The 21,328-nt window shown below is 45.8% G+C and overlaps 1 protein-coding gene across 2 annotated transcripts; it reads left to right on the forward strand.

Annotated features, from left to right (window-relative positions):
- Positions 1-9,377: 9,377 nt before the first annotated feature.
- Positions 9,378-20,951, forward strand: SLCO4A1 (solute carrier organic anion transporter family member 4A1; the record flags this gene model as incomplete). Of its 2 annotated transcripts, none has more annotated exons than XM_079543515.1 (11): positions 9,378-10,140; positions 10,947-11,037; positions 11,842-11,963; positions 12,180-12,291; positions 16,518-16,672; positions 17,299-17,494; positions 18,039-18,204; positions 18,851-19,023; positions 19,166-19,230; positions 19,750-19,903; positions 20,726-20,951. In XM_079543515.1, 11 exons carry the CDS (start codon positions 9,378-9,380, stop codon positions 20,949-20,951), a joined length of 2,223 nt encoding a protein of 740 aa, XP_079399641.1. The 2 variants fall into 2 exon arrangements, with proteins under 2 accessions (XP_079399641.1, XP_079399642.1); XM_079543516.1 differs by having other exon boundaries at positions 19,750-19,898; positions 20,726-20,875.
- Positions 20,952-21,328: the final 377 nt, after the last annotated feature.

The raw sequence follows: 21,328 nt of genomic DNA on the forward strand, positions 1-21,328 counted from the left end.
AACACTTCCATGGAAAGTGCTCTGAGGGAGCACTCATCTGTTTGATGAAACCCAGGCAGAACTGCCCATCCCACCCCAGAAGTCGGGATGACTGATTGTAGATGAGTGCTCAGAGAGGGCCACTAAGCAGTGGATGTTACATCAGACTTTTTGTTTGTACCGACAAGATGAGTAAGTGTAGTATTTAATATTGGCAGAACGATGTTATTCTAACTTTAAGTCTCTCTTCAGGCAGAAGTACTGATAAATCAGGGCAACTAGCATATTGCTGGTACCAAAAATAATGTCATTCCAGGCTTACCAGCAATGGGAGTATGTCAGTGGTGGGAAATCTCTGCTTTATTCTTGTTATCCCTGTTGGGTGTTCAGCAACAAAGATGTTAGGCTGATCTCCCACTGTGGTGGTGCTGGGGAGCTGGACAAAACAACCTTTAAAGGTCCCTTCTGACTCACATGATTCTATGATTCTATGTGTAGTTACACTGAAACTAAATTTGATTCCTCTTCTTTATATATATTTATAAACAACATATTGCTGTGTGATGTCAGCAGTCTTCAGCCACTTGAATTCTCAGATCTTGGGCTGGGTCTTCCAAGCATGAAAACGAAATGCTGACAAGTTTTTTTAACCACTGCTCGGTGGTTTGAAGGAGTTTAGGAGTCTTTTTCATGTGGAGAAAGCAAGGCCAAACACTTTTATTTCCCAAAAGATACTTTGACTTTGCAGTGCTCTGGCTGAAAATAATCCAAGAAAAAGTACTTTTTGGCTTTTTTGTAGATACGCTTTCACGTTTGTGAACTCGAGTGCTTCAGATACACTGAGATAGGGGTTAATTTTCTAAATGGCACTAAGAGATAGAATGCATCTAGGTGACAGAGTTCTGCTAAGTGATCCTAACCCACCGTACAGAAATAAAGTTCCCCACAGCATCTGAAGGGCACGGGCACTGCTCAGTTTTCTGTTCCCTTGCATCCTCTTCTATGAAACTGCATCAATATTTTTGACCTACCATCCTCCAAATAAAATAGATTTGAACTTTTAATTCAAGCTTGCTCTCACCTCACAAGCTGCACAGGAAACAGAAGCCTGGCTCCTCGTGGGACTGACCTGCTCCTGCTGTGCTTTGGTATAATGGAGGCCAAGGCAGATGCCACAGGGCTTCACGTTAGCATAAGAATTCCCCCAAAAAAGGGATTGCCTGTCAGTGCTTTCAAAGCAGCTTTACGCTTTGTATTGCTGGAGTGGAGTCAGTGCTGAGGAGGATTCTGACCCTTCAGGCCAGATGTGGGGCTTCTTTACAGAGTTGCCCCACGGAGCTCATGAGCCTCTTAGCGTGTGTTCCTTTTATTTGGCAGAAAACCTTGAAGGGACTACTTTAAGATGCTGAAGAATTGAATTTAAAATGAGTGCAGCGTAAGTAACCAGGCTGTGTTCATGCCACACAGGACTGCAGGGGCTGTGAGAGGCAGGCAGGTCCTCAGCAAGGCAAACCAAACAGCTCCTAAGTCAGAAACAAGAACCACGCCGTGCTGCTGCATGGGAGCAGGAATCTCTTGAAGGCAGTTTTCAGATTTCTGAGTAAATCTGTCCCCTCACAGCTGCCCTCTGAGGCTGCGCTTCTCATCCATGAGAGCACAGAGGGTACAAAGCAGAAGCCGTGCCCACAGAACGCAGGGACAGCAAACCCCTCTGAATTCCAGCAGATGTTTTGGGTTGACAATGGGAACATTATATGCCTGTTTATTCCTTTATCTCAGGAAGAAATACCATTTGGCAGCAATTTGTTCCCTGGCAGTGGGAATGAATTGCTGGCCTGATTGAGCCTTGTGAGAGGAGAGGGGTGCCATCCTGTAAGAGCTTTGCAAAGCCAGCAGCGTTTGTGCTGGCAGAGCACACACACACACCTGTGCACTCACTGTCCTATGAGCCCACCTCACCACGTCATCAGTGCTGATGGCTTCAAGCATTTTTCCACCAGCATCTCCCAAAGTAATTTCATGTTTTCTGGTCAGCAGTGATTTTTACTCCTTGCACTCAGCCACGTGGAAGCATCAGGCCATAACACAACTGCCTGCGTGCACCCTGCTGTGCTTTGTGGCCATCCCTGAGACATTCTATGCCTTCTGCATTAAGTCATGGCTGCAGCCATGATAGAGGATTGCAGCAAAGACTTTGGTGAGGACTCAGCATTTTGGAGGTTTCTAAGGAAGCAGTGACTTCAGGCTGGCTTCTCAAAACCTCCTGCAGTTCTCAGGCCTTAATATTCACCACGTAGCTTCTGCCTGTCCCCATTTGCATGATCAGCAGTCCTGCACACTGCTCATGTGCTGCCCTCAATCTCTGATCCATTCTCTTTGGGTCTGTGTTCCTGCCTAAATTTCATCACTGCTGTAGTTTGTGGTTATGGTACCAGTTTGGGATTTTGAGTCAGAGAAGGAGGATTCCTTTGACGGGGATCATCATTTCCTCTTGATTGCATAATAAGGATATGTTTTTCTTAAAGAAATCTCCAAACCATGATGTGTTGCATGATCAGATGCAAACGAACCCCAATCTGACGTGGTGTTTATTTTAAGAGGATGAAATACGACTGTTTTGTTTAGCTCATCATAGGAGGGCAGATAGTGAGTACTTGGTGCCATGAGACTTCAAGGAAGCACACACTGAGTCAGAAGTCCCACAGCTACATGACCTGAGCACTGGTCTGGTCCAAAAACCCTTGTGTCACATCAGCTTTGTGCCCAAGGGGTCGTTTTGCACCATCTGGCTTTGTGCTAGATCAAATACAGTTTCTGTTATTGTAGCTAACAGGAGACCAGAATATATTCAAAATAATATGCTTGGCTAATCCAACAGAAATATGATTATATGCCCATTCCTGCTCCAGATCATATCTGTACTAATGGGTGATTTAGAAACACAAAAAGTAGTGATGGTGGAGACATGGCTGGAGAGCCATAAACAAGCTGGGCCTGATGATCTTTTCACAGTGGGCAGTAGAGACGATAGGAATGTCCAACTCCAGTTAGATATTTAACTTTTAAACAAGTGATTAAGAGAGAAATCCCATTCTTAATGCAGAATGCATTGCAGGGAATCATCTGAGTCAGAGAAATCAGGGTTATTTAACTGTGTGTTTTGCATGCTGTAGTGCCTTCCTAGGTGCTCATCTGAGGTTAACCAAAAAAAGGAACAGCTGGAGTTCTATGGTAGAGTGCCAAATGGCCCATTTCAAGCAGCAAGTTCATTTAAGTGCTGTCTGGGAGTGCTGTGCTGTTCCTGTGCTTGGCAGGAATCTCAAGACTAATACCTCGGAGGATTAGAGAGCATCACTGAATGTTAAACAAGATCCAGGCTAAGCGGTGTGCACCAGTGAGCTTGTGCTCTGGAGGATGTTTGGAGAAGCTATTACTTGCTGATCTGGAAAAAAGAGTGAGCTTGTGTGGGTAATACTCTTCCTTCAGCTGAATCCTTCCTGTATTGGCTCTCTCCACCCTTCTCTCAGCCTGTCTCAGGGACTCGTGCTCTCTGAGGATGGTGAATGTTGGGGGATGCACCTTATGGGTTGATTTGTGGGTTGTTTTTTTTTTGGTGTGTGTTGTGGTGTGTTTTTTCTTCCTGTGATGTGTTCATCTCTTCTAATGTGCTCTCTTTACCCCTGTATTATCTGGGTTAGGACAGGAACTGGGGAGGAATCTAATCTACCAACAAGGCACAGAGCTGGAGAATGTCTCTTAGAAGGCTGTGAGCTGCAGATGTCCTGCAGCCTGTGCTCTATTGGTTGAGCAAATGGCTCACGGTGCAGGGTTGGCCCTGGAAAGCCCACCTGCTGTAGAAAAGAGCTGCTGGAAAGCAGTCTCTTCCCAAGAAGAAGCAAAACATGAGTTAATCTGGATGTTGACATCCTACCCCACAGCCTACAGCATGTAAAAGTGGTGTAGAGGCTTTGTCCCATGGCAGATCTTCTTCCTCTGTGCAGGAATTCATAATGCCTGGGATTTCATGTCATTTTCTTCCCATGCTGCAGCAGTAAAGAAAAATGCGGAAATGTACATGTGTCTCCTGATTGGTTTGGGTGGGCTTTTTTGCATGGGAGACAGTAGTAAGAGGGGCAGCGGTCTGAGCTAGGGCATGGGTAGTTATAGCTGCAAGAACAACAGCATTTCTGCTCTTGCTGCGTTACAGTAAAGCCAAATTCCCAGTTCCTGATACTTTGCAAGGGGAGAGCAGCTTGATGTAGTGCATGAATTGATTGTTCAGGGGAAAAAAAGCCAGATGGTGATATCTCAATGAAAAGCCTGTTCCAGCAGCGATGCAACAGACAAGCATGTGGAAAACCATGCAGAGGCTTTGCTGCTCCAGCAATGACTGTTACCCTCTATTTATGAAGAGGCTGCACTACTAATATATAATGTTAATACACCATCTACACCTCATCTTGCTGATGCCAAATCCACCTGTTTGTGGCAGGGCTTCCCCAGAATTTCATGGTATCATTTCCTCTTTTCATTCCTACCTTTGCACTCATCTAACCAGGAAGTTTTTAAAAAAATGTTCCTGTAAGTGGTGGTAGTGTCAACATCATGATATAATTGCTTTAGACACAGCAAAGAATGGTTGCTTCGTTTTCATAATTTGGCCCATTCAGTTTGGTCACCTCAACCACAATTTGCCTGAATCATCATTTCTTGGAAGCAAGAAGGGATATGTATAGGAACTAAGTGATAATCATGGAGGAAAGCTGACTCATGGTTTATGCAGAAACACTGTCCTGGATATCGAGCTTCCTTAAATGTCCTTAAGAATCCAAATGCTGGAGAATAATGTGCGTTGATCTAGATCATGGGAAAATACTGGGGCTGCATCCGCGGTGCTGGCATGGAAACTTTCTCATCATTGATCAAACTTAGGGGAAGGAAAAAGACATTAAAGCAAGAGTGACATTAGAGAGAGGGAGTTAGGCATTATGGCATAAAGGAACCTTTTGTCTGGCTAATCTTTGCTGCAGCAGAATATTGTTGCCTGGTTAAATCTGCTCTGTGTATTGGCACGGCAAGTTTTTGAAGATGGGCTGAGGCAGCTGCAGCCAATTGCGTTTGCACAGATAAGCTGGAACAAATAAGTAAGCTCAGAAAATCTGGCTAGATTTATCTTCAAAGCATTTTCAAGCAGCTAATTGAAAATTATCCAAGCCACCTTCCTGATTTCTTGCATATTATTGCATTAATTTGCCAGCGAATGGAAGAGTGCTTGGAAAACATACAAAGGGTTTTGTGAGTGCTAAGCTTTGCTAGCTGGACGTTATTTAATTATAATTGTGTCCTTGTTCCGGTGATAATTTAAAGCCAGCTTCTGCTGCTGGGTTCTGTGTTTCAGACCCTGGTGGGACTGATCTCTTGACAACACACCTCTGGTGCACCTGCAGCACTGCCACTGGTGGGGAGCACAGCATTAGGTACCATGAGCTCTTTGGGCATGTTTCTCATTCCTGAAACGTGTATGTGCAGAATGGTGCTGTTCCTGTTGGAATTGCTGATGAAGGGCTGCTCCTGGCAACAGCAGCCTCCCCCGTATTGCTGAGCTGAAGGGAGGCTTTGTAACTGTGCTGTAACAGGAGGTCCTCACATCCCCTGAGTAAAGTTCCCCAGCTACCAGGACAGCAATTTGTGGTGTTGCACATCCAGAGAACAGCCCGGTCACCGTGTGCCTTCTTTTATCTCCCTCTCAGCAGAAGCAGCCCTCGAGGACAGGCGTGTTCTCAGGACCACGGTATGGATTTGTCTCACTTCTGCGAGGCTTTCCCCTGGTAAACCGGTGAGTGGATTACGCTTGATCCATATGGTGTGCATCAGCTGCAGCAGAATAATACCGATAATCCTCCAAGCCAAGTGCAACACAAATTCACTGTTTGTAACTGAAAGAAATTAAGGGTCCAAACCTCGATGAATTTATCCCTGTGTGGAGTGATAGCAGAGCCTCATGTGTGAATGTGGGCTTTCCCAAAGGCAGGTTGGCCAAGCAGCCAGGGAAGGCTCTCCTGTAGATCAGGGTGGAGGGCGGTTGCCCTCGTGGTTCGCAACACATTTTCTGATCACTTGTTTTCTCTTAGCAAGTGTGCTGCCATAGGATTGAAGAAATTATTAAATCTGCCCTGTGCTCGGCTGTGGAAAGCAGAAATGATGAGTAGATGACATTTGCCACAATAATACCTCATGAAATTCAAAAATCATAGAGTGAAAGGAAAGATTTGCTTCAGCAAATAGGATTATTTCGCATGCCAGTTAGGAGTTAATTAGTGACATTAACCAAAGGCCTCAGCAGAGACAAAGCTCGTTTTTATGGGTCCTGTGACTTGTTAAGTGATCACCTGATGAAAAGCTTCTAAGTTTTGCCATTTTGCTATTGATTTAATGGTAAATATTGGGGAGAGGGCAATCTTTACAAATTTCATTATAAGATACATGCTTTCATTGCCTTGCTACTGCTATAGTGTTGATTTGGTACTGTTAGCAGCCTGGAATCAATTGTATGTCTTCAAAAATAATAACAATAACGAGAACAAGTCTTGCAGCAAAATGAGGACATCTATAGCTTTGACATAATAATATTGGGACTGGTTCAAAGCAAGCAAGAACTTACCAGCTGAGTCATTAAAAACAGAGATGGATGAGAAGCAATAAGTAGATGAATAACAATGATTAGGAAGTGCATGAAGTAAAGTTTTATTGTGTGTGTGCATTTTTTTGTTGTTGTTGTTGTTCTAAAGTGGCACATGGCTCACATGGAAGCTAATCTGCCCAGTGAATGTGTCAGTTCCAGTTTGGAAACACTTGGTGAGATAGTGGGCTGTGAGGTAGGCACAGCGTGCAGCATAGGGCTGCCTGCCTGGAGCACTGGGTGCAACCCTTCTGTGCTGGTGCAGGGATTGGATCAGAGTGTGAGGCTGCTGGGCACGGGGGAGGCATTTGCTGCTCCTGGGAGGGATACACTCAAATGCTTCATTCTGTGTTTACTGATAACTCAATAGGATTAAGGGTAACAAAAGTCGGAAGGGAGGATGCTGCGGTCACTTGGAGCTGGTGGCCAGACTCCTCTTCCTCCTACTTTAAAGATGGGAAAACTTTAATGCTAATCTCTAATCTCTTCCTGACTCATGAAATATGTACTGATGGAGGCATCCTGCTGCTGATAGAGGCAGTACGAGCACTTCCCCCTGGGTGCCCCTTTGGGAACTCTTGGCTCTCCATCCTACAAGTTAGCAATATGAGATGGGCTTATTTAACCTGCTGAAGTTGGTGCTAGCAAAAACAGTTGCCAGCTAAGCAGCCTTCTTCATGGATAGACAAATGTAATGGCAAATGTGTGGACTGCATCTGCAGTCTGTTGATTTACACTTTGATACGTGACCCATTCTGCTCCCTAACACCTGATCCAACAGCCAGTCATCCCTTCTGAGTTTATTTATTGTTTGCAATATTGCGAAGATGAGAAAAATAGATCTAGAGCCGCAAGAGTCATAGGGACAGTAGAGGGACAAAAAAGTGAAAAATTACAGCCATACATCCAAACTATTATCCTTTTATGCCAACACATTACACAAGTCTGTCCCTTCAGCTAAACTTTGAAACCTGCAGATAGTTTTTGCATTTCCCTGTGTTAGCAGTAACTTGTGCAGGTTTCTGTGCTGACAGCACCCACAGACACAGCTCTGGGTGTGGCAGTGGCCCTTTTGCTGTGAAATTCACCCTGCCTCTGTACTATCATCAAATTCCTACAGAAACCTGGACGCAGATGTAGTCGGTGCTCTCTGGTCCTCAGAATGGACAGTTATTTGCAAATGATGAGTGCATCTCATCTGCTAAACCAGTGCTGTTGTAGCACTACTGACATCCGTTTATATGGGGTGTATCCTCTGGCCTTTTGGGGTGGAAGCAGAACCTTGATAATCTTCTGAGCATCAAATTCTTCAAGCCTACCTGCCCTGGTGCCTCTAAGAACCAATGGTAGAGGTCAAACAATTCTACTGTTTACAGGAATATTCCTGCAACATTTCCAGGTTACAGCAATCTGAACGTGGCTCATTTTATTGGGACAACAACCTCCTCTTTTCTCCCATTCCCTTAGATAAATCTAAAGAGGAACATTTTTATAGGAGGCTCTTGAATAAATATTGACAGCAAATGCTGGGCAATGCTGAATGCTTTGAAAATATTCTGCAACAAAGCAGTTCTTGCCCAGTATTTGTTGTGTATTTAAGATCTGCACTCAAAAGAGAAGTTTCTTTTTTACATCATTTATAGTTCAGCCAATACATTTAACTAAAAATGCTCTTTTTGTAAAAAATTTCTTATCTTTTTTTCTGCAATGTTGAGGTGCTGGGATGCTGGGACAGCACAGGAACTGTTTGAAAGACAGTCTGCATTGGTAATCAGGTTAACATCAGCTGCCTGTGCCCTCCAGCTTGCTCTGCAGCAGCACGTAGTCTAATTAGTTATAGAAAGGATTTTACTGAATAGTTGTAAACAGATCTCAGGGCCTGGGATAAAATCAATCCAACTGTGGAAACTTCTCAGGATAATTATAAACTGTTATTAGCACAGTGTGAAAGAGAAACCAAAGGACTTCTAACAGTGGGAAACTTGTAGCTTTCCACAAATTTCTCTGCAGGAAAAAGGGAAGGGAAAGAGGCTGTGTCTAAGAGGGGAAAGGTCCAGCATCGAACTGGGATCACTTTTAGGGAGAAGTGATGAAGGACTTCATCAGACAGCTGGTCTTCAGTGTAGCTTTTTAATGCTCATCTTTTAAGAAAAGAGGTGGTGGCTGTAGAGGAGGTTCCAGACGGATGGAAAGATTTACTCTCCAGCGTGTGGTGATGCACTGATATAGGCTGCCCAGGGAGGTGGGGTGGATCACTGTCCCTGGAAGCATTCAGGAGCCATGGAGATGTGGCACTGAGGGAGATGTTAGTGGGATGGTGAGGTGGGCTGGGGTTGGAATTGGTGATCTGGAGGTCTTCTCCAGCCTTCATGATTCTGTGATTCTATAAACATAATTTTCTTTTCTGTACTATTAATGGAACCCCAATACTTGAGGTACCGGCACACTGTGGTGGAAGGCAAACGCAGCCAAACTGCACAGTGAAATGCTGGTACTTACTGAGAAAAAGCATTCTACAAAAGGAAATACAATTATAGGTTATAGCATAGTAAAAGTATATGTAAAACTTCTCTGTTCACAGATTGCAATGATCCTGGCTCAGCCCTCTGCCATCTAATGTGTGTGCCAAAACTCACAGCCCCGCAATAGGCACACGCTGACCGCCCCGCAGAGCAGCCCCAGCCGCAGCCAACACTGGACCCACTCTGCTGTGCCGTTCATGGCAAAGCCCCATCACTTAACGGGAGAGAATGGCTTCCACTTCTCCCAGCCTCTCGTCTTCCCCAGCCCATCCCCTGTGGGTGAGGACAGCCCAGCCTTCGATTCGGCAAGCGGCACGCCTCTGAGCAATGGCACTCCCAGCGGCACCGAGTCCTGCGGGCTGCCCCTCTGCGAGGCCAAAGGCATTAAATACATCTCAGCCGAGCAGGAGGAGCTGGCGTGCGGCTGGGGAGGGTTCACCCCTGGCTGCTTGCAGCTCTTCAACACCTCCAAGGGCGTTTTGTTCTTCCTCTGCGTGGCTTCCTTCCTGCAAGGCATGACGGTGAACGGTTTCATCAACACGGTCATCACCTCCATTGAGCGCCGCTTTGACCTGCGCAGCTACCAGAGCGGGCTGATCGCCAGCTCCTACGACATCGCCGCCTGCCTCTGCCTCACCTTCGTCAGCTATTTCGGGGGGAACGGCCACAAGCCACGTTGGCTGGGCTGGGGCGTGCTGGTGATGGGCCTGGGCTCCCTGCTCTTCGCTTTGCCCCACTTCACCACGGGCCGCTATGAGGTGCGCTCCTCGGCTGAGGTGGGCATCTGTGCCGCCAACCAGAGCCTGCCCTGCGCTGCGGCTGCTTCCGGGCTCTCCAGCTACAGGTTTGTCTTCATGCTGGGGCAGTTCCTGCATGGGATGGGAGCCACGCCGCTCTACACGCTTGGCGTCACCTATTTAGATGAAAACGTCAAGACTAACTACTCCCCTGTGTACATTGGTGAGTGGCTGCCAAAGGGGCTGGGGGGAGGTCCGCTCCATCTGCCTTGGCAGCCCTGGGCGCTTTCACAAGAGGTGCTCCAAGTCTTTTGTTCCTGATGACAGACACGATGATAAGTAGAGAGAAGCAGCTGTCTGGGAGGTTTTCATTATTTTTCCCCCCTTCCAGTTATTGGCAGGCAGGCGCTGAGAGTGCAGCTGGGCATTTTTGCTCCTGCAGTCCTGCAGAGCAGGAGGCGCTAGTGTTCCTGGCACAGCCGTCAGCTGAGGACAATCTCTCCTATGTGCATGGCATTACCTTCTCTGGCCATCAGTCATGTCCATGCAAGGCATTGCCCCTTCAGTACCAGAGCACGGGAGGTGTTTGTTCGGATGCTGCTGGTGCAACATACAGTGCAGCTTCACTGAGAAAGAATGCTCCGTTCATAGATTTGTAGAATCATTTGAGTTGGAAGGGACCTGTAAATACCATCTGGTCCAACCCTCCTGCAATGACCAGGGACATCTACAGCAGGGTGCTCAGAACCTGCTCCAGCCTGACATTAAATGTCTCCAAGGAGAGAGCAGCCACCACTTGTCTGGGCAACCTGTTCCACGACAGACCAGACTGAAAGGTCTGAACAGACCTTCCTTGTTGCCCCTTTTTAGATGCTGAAAGGTCACTATGAGGTCTTCCCAGACCTTCTCTTCTCCAGGCTGTTCATTCGTCAGCACTGCTGGTTGTATTGTGGGTATCAGCACTCCCCAGCAGCAGCCCATCCGCTGTAGTTCTGCAGGTTCTCTAACACCGTTTGTTTTCCCTTTCAGCTGTTTTCTACACTGCTGCAATCCTTGGTCCTGCAGCGGGTTATCTGGTAGGAGGAATGTTTCTAAATATTTATACTGAAATTGGCAGAGAGTAAGTGGCTAAAAAATAATCTTGTTCCTTTTCCTTTATGCTGTATGTTTCCTTTGGGGTAAAAAAAGTATCCAGGAAAATAATTCAGTGGCTGGGGGGAAAATGCCCGCTGTGTTCAGCAGCATTTCTGTGGGGGGCACTGAGGCTGGAATGGTTGATTGCAGTAATGCTGTCACTGGAAGAGAATTGCTCATGAACCTGTCAGCCTAAATCCTTCCTTATGCTGCACTGCCTGCTGTAACGAGGCTGGGAGCAGCAGGTGAATTTTTTGAATGAGTTCCCCCATCAGGCCAGGCTGCCAGCAGTGCAGCTTTTCCTCCTGGCTATCTGGCCACAATGCCTGGTCTGTCTCTCTTCACTGTTTATTGCTTCTAATTTATTTTATCACCTCTTAGCCTATAGGCTCTTTGGCAGATGAATGGGCTGCAGTGGTTGAGTGGGTTTTTGGGGAAGGAATGGGTTATTTCCACCAGCTGTCTTGCTGAAAGGGTGGCTCTGGGATGGAACAAGGCTCACTGCAACCCCCAAAGCAGAAATGAAATGGGATGAGGTGAAACACGCAAGCGAGAGATGAAAAGAGAAATAAATGATGTAATTTCTCAGGCTCACTAAGTGCTGTGCATCTGTCAGGCAGGACAGATGGTGGACACGGCAGAACTCTCCAGGAGAGGCAATTTCCTTCAGTGATGTCCCCATCATTCCCCCAACCTCGGCCAGCTTTAGTGAGGGCAGTGCCCAGCTTTTCCCCTCTGTTTCAAACCACCGCCTCTCTCCCTTGTGTCCTTTTGGTTTTGTCTCTTGCAGGACTGACATCTCCCCAGAGAACACGCTGTGGGTGGGGGCATGGTGGATCGGCTTCCTGGGGGCTGGAGCAGCCTCACTCCTCATCTCCATCCCCATCCTGGGCTACCCCCAGCGCCTCCCAGGTAGGCAGCCCGCAGGGTTGGGCTGTGCCTGCACCCTTCTGTAGCAGGGAAGACAGGGTTGGACATGGAGAATGAGCTTCTAGTGTTCTAATTGTAATTAATACATTAATTTCACCCCTTGGCTCTTCAGATGCCTGTTTTCCTGCTGCAAATCCACCCCTTTGGTAACACTCATGTCTCACCTATTCCTTGTTCCCATTTGCCTCTCGTTTGCAGGGTCCCAGAGGTATATTGTTATGAGGGTGTCGGAGGCTCATCAGCTGAAGGATGGGAGCCACAAAAAAGCATCAGATCCAGACTTTGGGAAAACAGTTAAAGACCTACCTCGGTGAGAAAGCTGCCCCAGAGGGTGATGCACAGAGAGCTGGCCCATTTTAGTAGAGACAGTCACCTCCTCACTGCCTCTTACAGGCTTTTTTGTTTGTTTATTTTGCCTTTGTGTTTTCTGATCCCATTTATGTGTTACTACCTCTTAGCTCTCTTTCAAAGCAGTGATCCAGCAACAAGTGAAATCCCAGGGCTTGTCGTGTGGGCACGCTCACACAGGTTTGGTAGGAAAATGGTTTAAAGGAATCCTGGAACTTTGGGTAAAAACAAGTAAGAGGCCAAAATGAAATCAAGTCTTGGATCTTTGAAATCATTTATGATTTTCTGTTGTTGCTGTTTTGAGTTTTATTTAAATGGAGATGCTTCTTTGTTTACTTGGCTTGGCTTCAACTGAGCGTGGAGCTGTGGGTGCTGCAGAGAGATCTGGGCATTGCTTCATTTTGGATGGCGAGCTTGACATCAATAAAAGGGCTTTTCATTTTTGCATTTCTCCCAGGACCGTTCTTAGGGAGGAGTTTGCATCTGCATGTGTTGGCGACCTGTTGCCAGAACCCATGCTGCTGTTATTTCAGAACTTTGTGCAGGCAGAGGAGGGCTGAGGCAGGTGCTCAGTGCAGGAGCTATCAGCAGCACTCCATCCATGTTGAGTAATGCGGGTTCTCACACAGTGAGGGGTAGCTAAAAATCCTGGAGGCCTCATGGGAAGTTTACCAGGGGTTAAGGCAGTTTCATGAAGAATATTACATGGAATAGATTTCAATACTGTTATTAAATGGCATACTTGACTTGGTGCCATTTTCCAAAGTCATGACTTATTCTCCACACGGAAATTAAATTCAAAACCTGCATTTAAATGACGATAAGGTTATGACTGAAACCAACACAAACTGGGCAGCAGGGAGGGATGAATTCAGAGTTTTGTGTTTTGCTTGCTTACCTTGAACAAAGCTCCTACTATTCCTAATGAGGACTGTCCTAGCAGTAGTTAGAGATGTCTTCCTCTAACGAAGGTGAGGAGTTAGAGGACTGTCTTCCTTCATGCCTAATGCCCTAAGAATGAGCACTGAAGGCAGCTTGGCTCATCTCACACCATTCAGATCAGTCCAGTTCTTAACGTGCTTTTTTCTTGTTTTTAAACCTCAGAAATTTCTTCTCTTTTGAATGCAAAAACCCACCAGACATTTGTGTTCCCTGCTTTTGATTAATGAAAGGGAAGTGCCTTAAAGGCTTGCTGTTCTGGAAAGTTCCATTAAAGAGGAAACCACATCTGTGTGCAGCTTTTGGGTACGTGTGGCCCTGTGCACAGAGCAAGGCCAAAGGACACTGTTGCTTTTGTTTAGATGGCAGATTGGCTGCTACAGATTTTCTCACAGTACAGACAGTAAGAGTCTCACAAAGATAAGAAGAAACACAGATGAAATAGAATACTATTCCACACCATCAGGTCTTTTATAAGAGAGCTTAATGCATTGCTGTATTCACAGTGCTCCTTAAAAGCAGGAGCGTGCAGGAACAAAGCCCAGACAGCTTAAGCTTCTGCCCTCTGTCTTAGTTTTTGGGCTAAGAAGGCGTGATAAAAGAGCACTTTCCTTCTGCTTGCATGACTGCCTGCATGGAACATCCCCTGATGTCCATGTAGGGGAGTTCAAAGAGAAGACACATAGAGCCACAGCAAGGCAGCACAGAAGACTTGCTCCTTACTAGCAAGTAAGGTGGAGCTTGACTCACTGGTTTGCCAGTCTTCAGGGCAAAAAGCTACAGCCAGTATTTCGCTTTGGGCTACTAGGTAGGATGGGGCTTTGGCATGTGTCATGGCCTTACTGCAGCATCAGTATGGTAAGGAAAGGATGTTTTTCATTCCTCTGGGACATAAATGCTCCCCTTGATCCATTTGGTAGTGGTGGTGACAGCAGATGTCATTGCTGTGTGCTGGAAATATCCCTGTTCACATGATGTAAGATTGCACAAATACTCATCTATCACTATTGACTGCTAGCACGTGGCTATGTGGTGTTACAGTCTGGCAGCTTGCTGTCCTGGGCATGCACTTCTCCTCAGATACGTTCCCCATTCACTTAACAGGACCATTACAAGAGGAAAGGGTGCCCACGTGTCTGTATGAGTAAATATTTGTAGGATGAGGCTTTTATACACGGTAGGATACTTCTGGGAGTGCTGAACTCTCTGAAATCACTTTGGCTGCTAAACCCAAGGGCAGCCAAGACTTCTTGAAAATTATGTGGTTTCTGGGTGTGACTAAAATCCTGCTGCTAACGATAAAAAGATGTGTTGACTTTGTTCAGGTTTTATATGCATTATTTCCTAAATACCTCTTCTGTCTGCAAACAAGAAATGACGCAGGTCATTCATCATGCTGAAGGTTGTTCCTCTTAAATTTCCTACCTGCAACCTTTGTCCAACAGGCACAAAGTAATGCTTTTGCCAGGGAACCACTCTCCTCTTTTCTCTTCAACTGTAAATGGTGAAGGCATTGTATGTTTTCTACAGCAGTCAAGAGGCCCACAAGGAGTGTTTTCTAGCTAAGAGATTAGGCTTTTTTCTTCTGAAAGAAGTACAGTTGAAAAGACCATTCCTGTTAAATAGTTTAGTAAATTAAGGCAATCCCAATAGCTGGACAATGGTTATTATAGAGTCCTCTGAAATCAAGGTGTAAGAACGTGTCATATATATGTCTTTCAGCCTCTTTGTTCTATTGACATAATGGAATTGTCCACTTTATTTGGGTTAAACCAGGTAAATCCCTGAATTCCTAGCGTATCTAATGCTGAGCACCGCACACACTTGGTGGTTCTGCAGTAGATTTTTTCCCATTTCACATTTCTTCCCAAGCATTGGCTGTTAACTGACAGTGCCTTTCAGTTCAGTGAGCATCCTCCTGGGTCCCAGTTGCTGCTGCTGCAGTGTGATGAGGCTGTGCCATACCCCAAAACAAGACGATTTGCTGTACTGGTCACGGCTAAACTTGGGGCAAGTTATGTGGCAGAATTTCAAGCTTGTTACAGAATGCTCCCTCCAAAGCAGCTCTCTTAGTCCAATATCCGAGATAGTGGGAAATAATTGAGGCCATTCCATGTGCCTGAGGGTGTTTCTGTGTCTCAGAGATGGAATTATTGCTGGATCATCTTTCTGCATATAAATGACATGTGGCAATTTTTCATGAATATCTCTGGCTGTCTACTAAATCCCAGTAGGTCAAAAACAAAATGTATTGTTTCAACTTAGATGTTAATCTTCACATAAAACTATGCTTAGACTAAGGGAGAAAGATTGCTTTCTGTTTTCCTGTGAGATATAAGGTGTTTTAGAGGTGCCTCCTCTGTACAGAAAGACTTGCCTGGTATTTCCCACAAGCTGCAAAAAAAAAAACATGTTTGTAAGTGATTGTTAGTCTCTTGAGGACATGTATGCACTTGAGAAACACGTGTACGTAGGTATATAACACAGCTTTATTCCCAGCTCATAAATGTTTCACACAGGAGTCCCAGGATGACTGCCATTAGGGACTGCTACAACCTTGGAGTGATTGAGATTTGGTGTCAAATAGAGTCCCTCCACAATCATGCCATTTAGGAGTGGAAGTTATTACATGCTTTGGATCCTGGACCCAAATGTTGGTAAATTACCACTGAAAAGACCCAAATAGAAGTGGTGGTCATGTGGGCATCCTTAGTGCAAATCACATTACACACAGTGCTTTTATTTGCCTATCCATACTCATGTAGACGTATCTGGTGCCTTCATGAAGTCCACAGAGAAAAATCCCATATTGTCCCCTCCAGTTTTAGGTATTTGGCTGACATTTCTCTGATTCCTTTGGATCCATCTGTTGGTGGGGCTATAAAAGCTGCGAAGGTAAACCTGTGACTGAGGGCATTTAAGACCACACAGAGTCTGGCTGCCCTGTAGTAGCAACAGCAGTAGACACGCAAGAGGTGTCCTATAATGCAGAGTTCAAGGGCAAACTTGATTCTCACCACGCAATCGAATGGGGAGAAGTCAGGGTATCCTCTGCATCCTTCCTTGGCTGGTAGAACTCAGTAAGTTGAAGTGGAGAATGTCACTGCTCTTTTAAAAGCTCCCATTGGGATTCTTTTTTCCATGGGATACAGTATGGTGTGATGCTTCCCTGTCTTACGTGTGGAGGGAATATATCTGAAATCGAAATGTGCCACAGCAGTTTAATTCCAGTGTATTTGTCCTTCCCAGATCAGTATTGCTGCTCCTGAAGAATCCCACCTTCATCTTCCTCTGCTTAGCAGGAGCGACAGAAGCCACTCTCATTGCTGGGATGTCCACGTTTGGACCCAAGTTCTTGGAGTCTCAGTTTAGTTTAAGTGCCTCTGAAGCTGCTACCCTTTTTGGTAAGGAAACCTGGTTTTGCTCTGTTTTTCAGTTTTCATGTAGAATGAGACAAACACACTTTGCCATTCATTTACAGAAAGGTAGTTGTCTTCCACTTATTAGGCAGTGAGGATCATTTCCTATCAGCAAGTCTGTACCAAGTGTGTTTTCAGAGCTCTATCTACTGACATCAGTAAGAAATGCATCACTCCTGTAGCCACTGTCACTACCTGGAGAAAGGTGAAAACCTTCTTGGACATAACCAGGCAACGTTAACAAGTGCTTCTAACAAGAATACTTTATCAGAAAATGGGAAGATCTTCAATTAACTCTTGCATTCCGGACCAAGAAAGTTTGATCTGAGTTCCATGGGTTCCAAATAAGCATCAGTATTCACGATGTGCTCCTTAAACTGTCTCTTTTAAGATCTAGAGGGAAAAGAATTTGCCTTACCAGGTTCAAGCCACATTACCCTAGGAACTGTGGAGGTTCACTTATTGTAGCAAATTTTCCTAAACTCCCACCAAAAAGCAACTCAACAACCAAAGGGTTATTCTCATGCAGACACACTGCATGTATGATAAATGAGAAACTCTTCACTGATATTTCTAAATCTGTTTGTGCTCTTTTTGTCTCTCTTTTTCAGGCTATCTGGTTGTTCCGGCTGGAGGTGGAGGCACATTCCTAGGTGGATTCCTTGTGAATAAATTTAAACTCCGCTGCTCAGGAATCATCAAATTGTGTTTACTTTGCACAGTGTCAAGTCTGCTAGCTATTTTCATTTTTTTCATTCACTGCCCTAACATGCCAATGGCAGGAGTAACCCAGATGTACAACGGAAGGTAATAACCGTGTCTTGTACTGTGTGGCCGTAGTTGGAATGTAGTGCCAAACACATGGTCTTGATGTTGGCCATTGCTTAGGGTTAGAGATGGAAGGTAATGTCCAGTCAGTCTTAGAGGCAGATACTGAGGGTGAGAACCATATCCCCAGAATACATGTATCCAAACTTTGGAATTTAACTGGGAGTGTAAGCCAGCAAGAGGGTCAGCAGCAGCAACATCTCAGTCTGTCTACTCTTCTGTGGTCTTCACAAGATCTCCCCCTGTATAAACAATGTGGTATAGACTAAAAGTGGGATCTCCTGTTCAAAAGTAGATATCTCCTTTTGATCTGGTCACTACAGCATCCTTTGTAGCTGCAGAGCTCAGTTCCCGTTTCGTGGCTACGATAAGTGAGATGAAACCCTTCCCAGGCCTGGTGTTACATTCTCCAGAGCTCTTTTGCATCTTCTATTTCTCCTCTTCTCCTTCTCATTCTTTACCGTTTTTCATCCTGGAGAACCGTTCTGGCTCTCCCCACTGACTGTTCCCATGCTTCCTTCAGCACTTTGCCTGGTGGCCAGCTGAACCTGACAGCAGTGTGCAACGCAGAGTGCGGATGCCTGCAGGAGACCTACAGCCCTGTCTGCGGAAGTGATGATGTTATGTATTACTCTCCTTGTCATGCTGGATGCAGAAAAGTGTCTGAAAACCTCCGGAATGGCAAGAAGGTATGTCCCACAGCACTGTGTATTGATAAGGCAGCAGCACACTATCTTTGCAATGTTCTGGCTGGCTCTGCAAAAGCATACTCAGGTTTGGGCTTTGTTGCAAGTTAGTGTAAAAGGCAGAGACAGCACAGAACAGATGGAGGATGTGCTCAGGGACCACCTGGAAGGAGGTTAAAAGGTTCCTGGAGGTCACCCTGCTTTACTTCCCTCAATGTGCCCAACTTTGATTTTGCCCCACTCTGGGTCAAATTGCACTGAGATCTATGGGATGTCACCCAGGGAAGGAGGGAAGCTTGGTGAGCACCTAATTCCTAGCCAGTGCTTATGAGAGTTGTTTCGGGTGTTCAGTGCACATGATGCACCTCCACATACTTTCTGAATACAGCTTATAGACATAGGAAAATGCTCAAGATAGGTAATGATGACATTCAGTGTTGAAGGGCTGCCTGGCAAAGTTGATTTCTATTATTTAATAATCTGTTTTGAAGTAGGTTCGTCAAGAACACAGCCTGATTTCTTTTTCAATCCACACCAGGAGCAAAACCAGTTGCTTTCTGCCCTCTCCAAATTCATTTCTTTTTAAAACCCAGTCCTGACTATCACCATGCTCTCCCCAGCAATCTGCTCACCAGCCTTTCTTTCCCAGGTCTACCGTGAGTGTAGCTGCATTGAGAAAACTCTCCTGCTTGGCCCCGGTGAGGCAGAAGCAGGGAAATGCACTTCCCCTTGTGCAAAAAGGACTCTCCTGCTCTTCTTCATGTTCGTGGTGATCCTCTTCACCTTCCTGAGCAGCATTCCTGCCCTGACCGCAACGCTACGGTAAGCCCAGGGTCCTCTGCAAGAAGCCTCAGTTATCCCACCTCTATTTTACCCCACTGGCACAAGTCGCAGTGAAGGCACGATGGGAAAGGCGGTGCCATGCAGCCTGGTGGAGCTGCTGAACTGCCCTCTTCTTCCCCAGGTGCGTCTCTGACAGGCAAAAATCATTTGCACTTGGGATCCAGTGGATCGTGGTCCGAACACTAGGTATGGTACAAAGTGGCACAACACATCTGTGTGGTCTGTTGTCTTTGAAGAGCGTGCTCTACACTGTTACATGTCCAAAAGAGGTTGGATTGGAAGTGGAAGGGGTAGGACATGAGGTATTGAGTGGAAGTTGTTTTCCCTTGCTTGCCATCCTTCAGAAAAGAAACTTAATTTTGTTTGCATAGTGTTTGCAAAATGAATGAGGGATTCCACAACGCAGCACAGATGGAGCAAAGGAGAATGTCCTGGCAGTGTCATTATTTTAAGAAAAAGGAGCAGAGGCATTGAAGGCCCTCCTTGGGACTGGTGCAAGTAGTAGGTCAGGGTCAAAAGTCAACTGACTGGACTCTCACTTCTTGAAATTCAGTATGCTTTGGGCACAGCTCTGAATGTCTGCGGGATGAGTTTGCTGCATCATAGTAGACACGGTGCATGGTGCATTTCTGCTAGCACCTTGTGTCTTGCAAGGCTGGTGCACAGGTTCTACCCAGTCTGAGGATTGGTTCTGTCTTCCCACAGGAGGTATCCCTGGTCCCATTGCCTTTGGGTCAATGATCGACAAATCCTGCCTGCTCTGGCAGGACCAGTGTGGTGAGCAAGGCTCCTGCTATGTGTACCAGAACTCAGCCATGAGCCGCTACACCCTGGTCACCGGGCTGGTCTACAAGGTGAGGTTGGTGTTTCACACTCTGATCAAGCAGTGTTCAGGAGGCAGCAGCTCATGCTGGGGGACAGTCTTACAGAACTGTGCTATGCCCATCTGCCCCCTTCCAAAGCCAAATTAGACTTTAAGACAAGAAGTATCCTCAGGGAAGGCAAAAGTTTCCCCTGCTTCTCAGCAGGTAATGGTGCTCCAGGCACTGTTCTTTTAAATTCCCATTCCATTCCATTACATTACAGCTTCTGTTGAACCATAAGAAAAATCCAAACACCGAACAGTTACTGAATGATTTTTGCTAAAAAATGGAGTAAAGTATATAACTGCAGTGTTAGTGAATGATGCTGTTGTGGGCACACTGTAAATAAGCATTTCCTGATTACTGCTAGAAAATATGAGAGCATAGCTGTGTGATTCCTATTTATTAGCTGAAAGCCGTCGTTTCAACTGCTCCCAAGTAGGCACTTGATATAGAGATCAGAGTTTAGCAGTTATTATGACAAAGTGGCTTTCAAAATCCTTTGCGCACTGAAGCTCTGCTTTTCTGGTTTGTACCCACTGAGGGCCGGGCATCTGTTTATGGGGAGAACAGGAAGTAATGGGATATAAGGAAAGATTTCATCTCAGAAAGAGCAATCAAACACTGGCACTGGGAGGTGGAGGTGTCACCATCCCTGGAGGTGTTCCAGACACGGCAGATGTGGCACTGATGACATGGCTTAGTGGGCACGGTGGGGATGGGCTGATGGTTGCACTTGATGATCTCAGTGGTCTTTTCTAACCTTAATGATTCCATGATTCTGTGATTCTATGATTCTGTGATCTTGGTGGCTGCAGGTGCTTGGGACAACCTTCTTCACCATTGCCTGCGTGCTGTACAAACCACCGCCGACAGAATCAGCCCCCAGCAGCTCAGACACATCAGAAAATGGCAATGGGAACCTCCAGGAAAACAAACCTTCGCTCCCAGCTGAGGAGGATATATGAGGCTGTGCACATGCCAGTGACTTTCTCAGTCTCAAAAATACGACAAAAAGACATTATGCAGCCCCAAAGTTTTTAATTATTAGTAACATTATCACTTTTTTTTTACTTCAAGAGAAATAATTTAATTAATCACTGGTGTGCTTGCTATTTTCTTAACAGCAGAAGCACATTCCAAGTTGCGTGCTGATGCAATATGCAGTTATTTAATTTTATTTAAAGAAAGGGCTACCGTAGCTTTATTCTCTGTCTGTGACAAGCAAGGACCATGATCTCCATGAGTGGAAACAGACACCAGTAACTCCAATGGAGTGAGTGGGGTTGAAGCCACTAGAGGATCCGGTCCCTAATATCTCAGTTGTCAAGCCAACTGTAGCAAAACTTCCCATGAGACTTCCTTGCCTGAAAAGACACCTGCTGTCCTGCAATCTGCATTGCAAAGATGACCGGCCCTTA

This window comes from Tetrao urogallus, assembly GCF_951394365.1.
Source record: "Tetrao urogallus genome assembly, chromosome: 16".
Lineage (NCBI taxonomy): Eukaryota > Metazoa > Chordata > Aves > Galliformes > Phasianidae > Tetrao > Tetrao urogallus.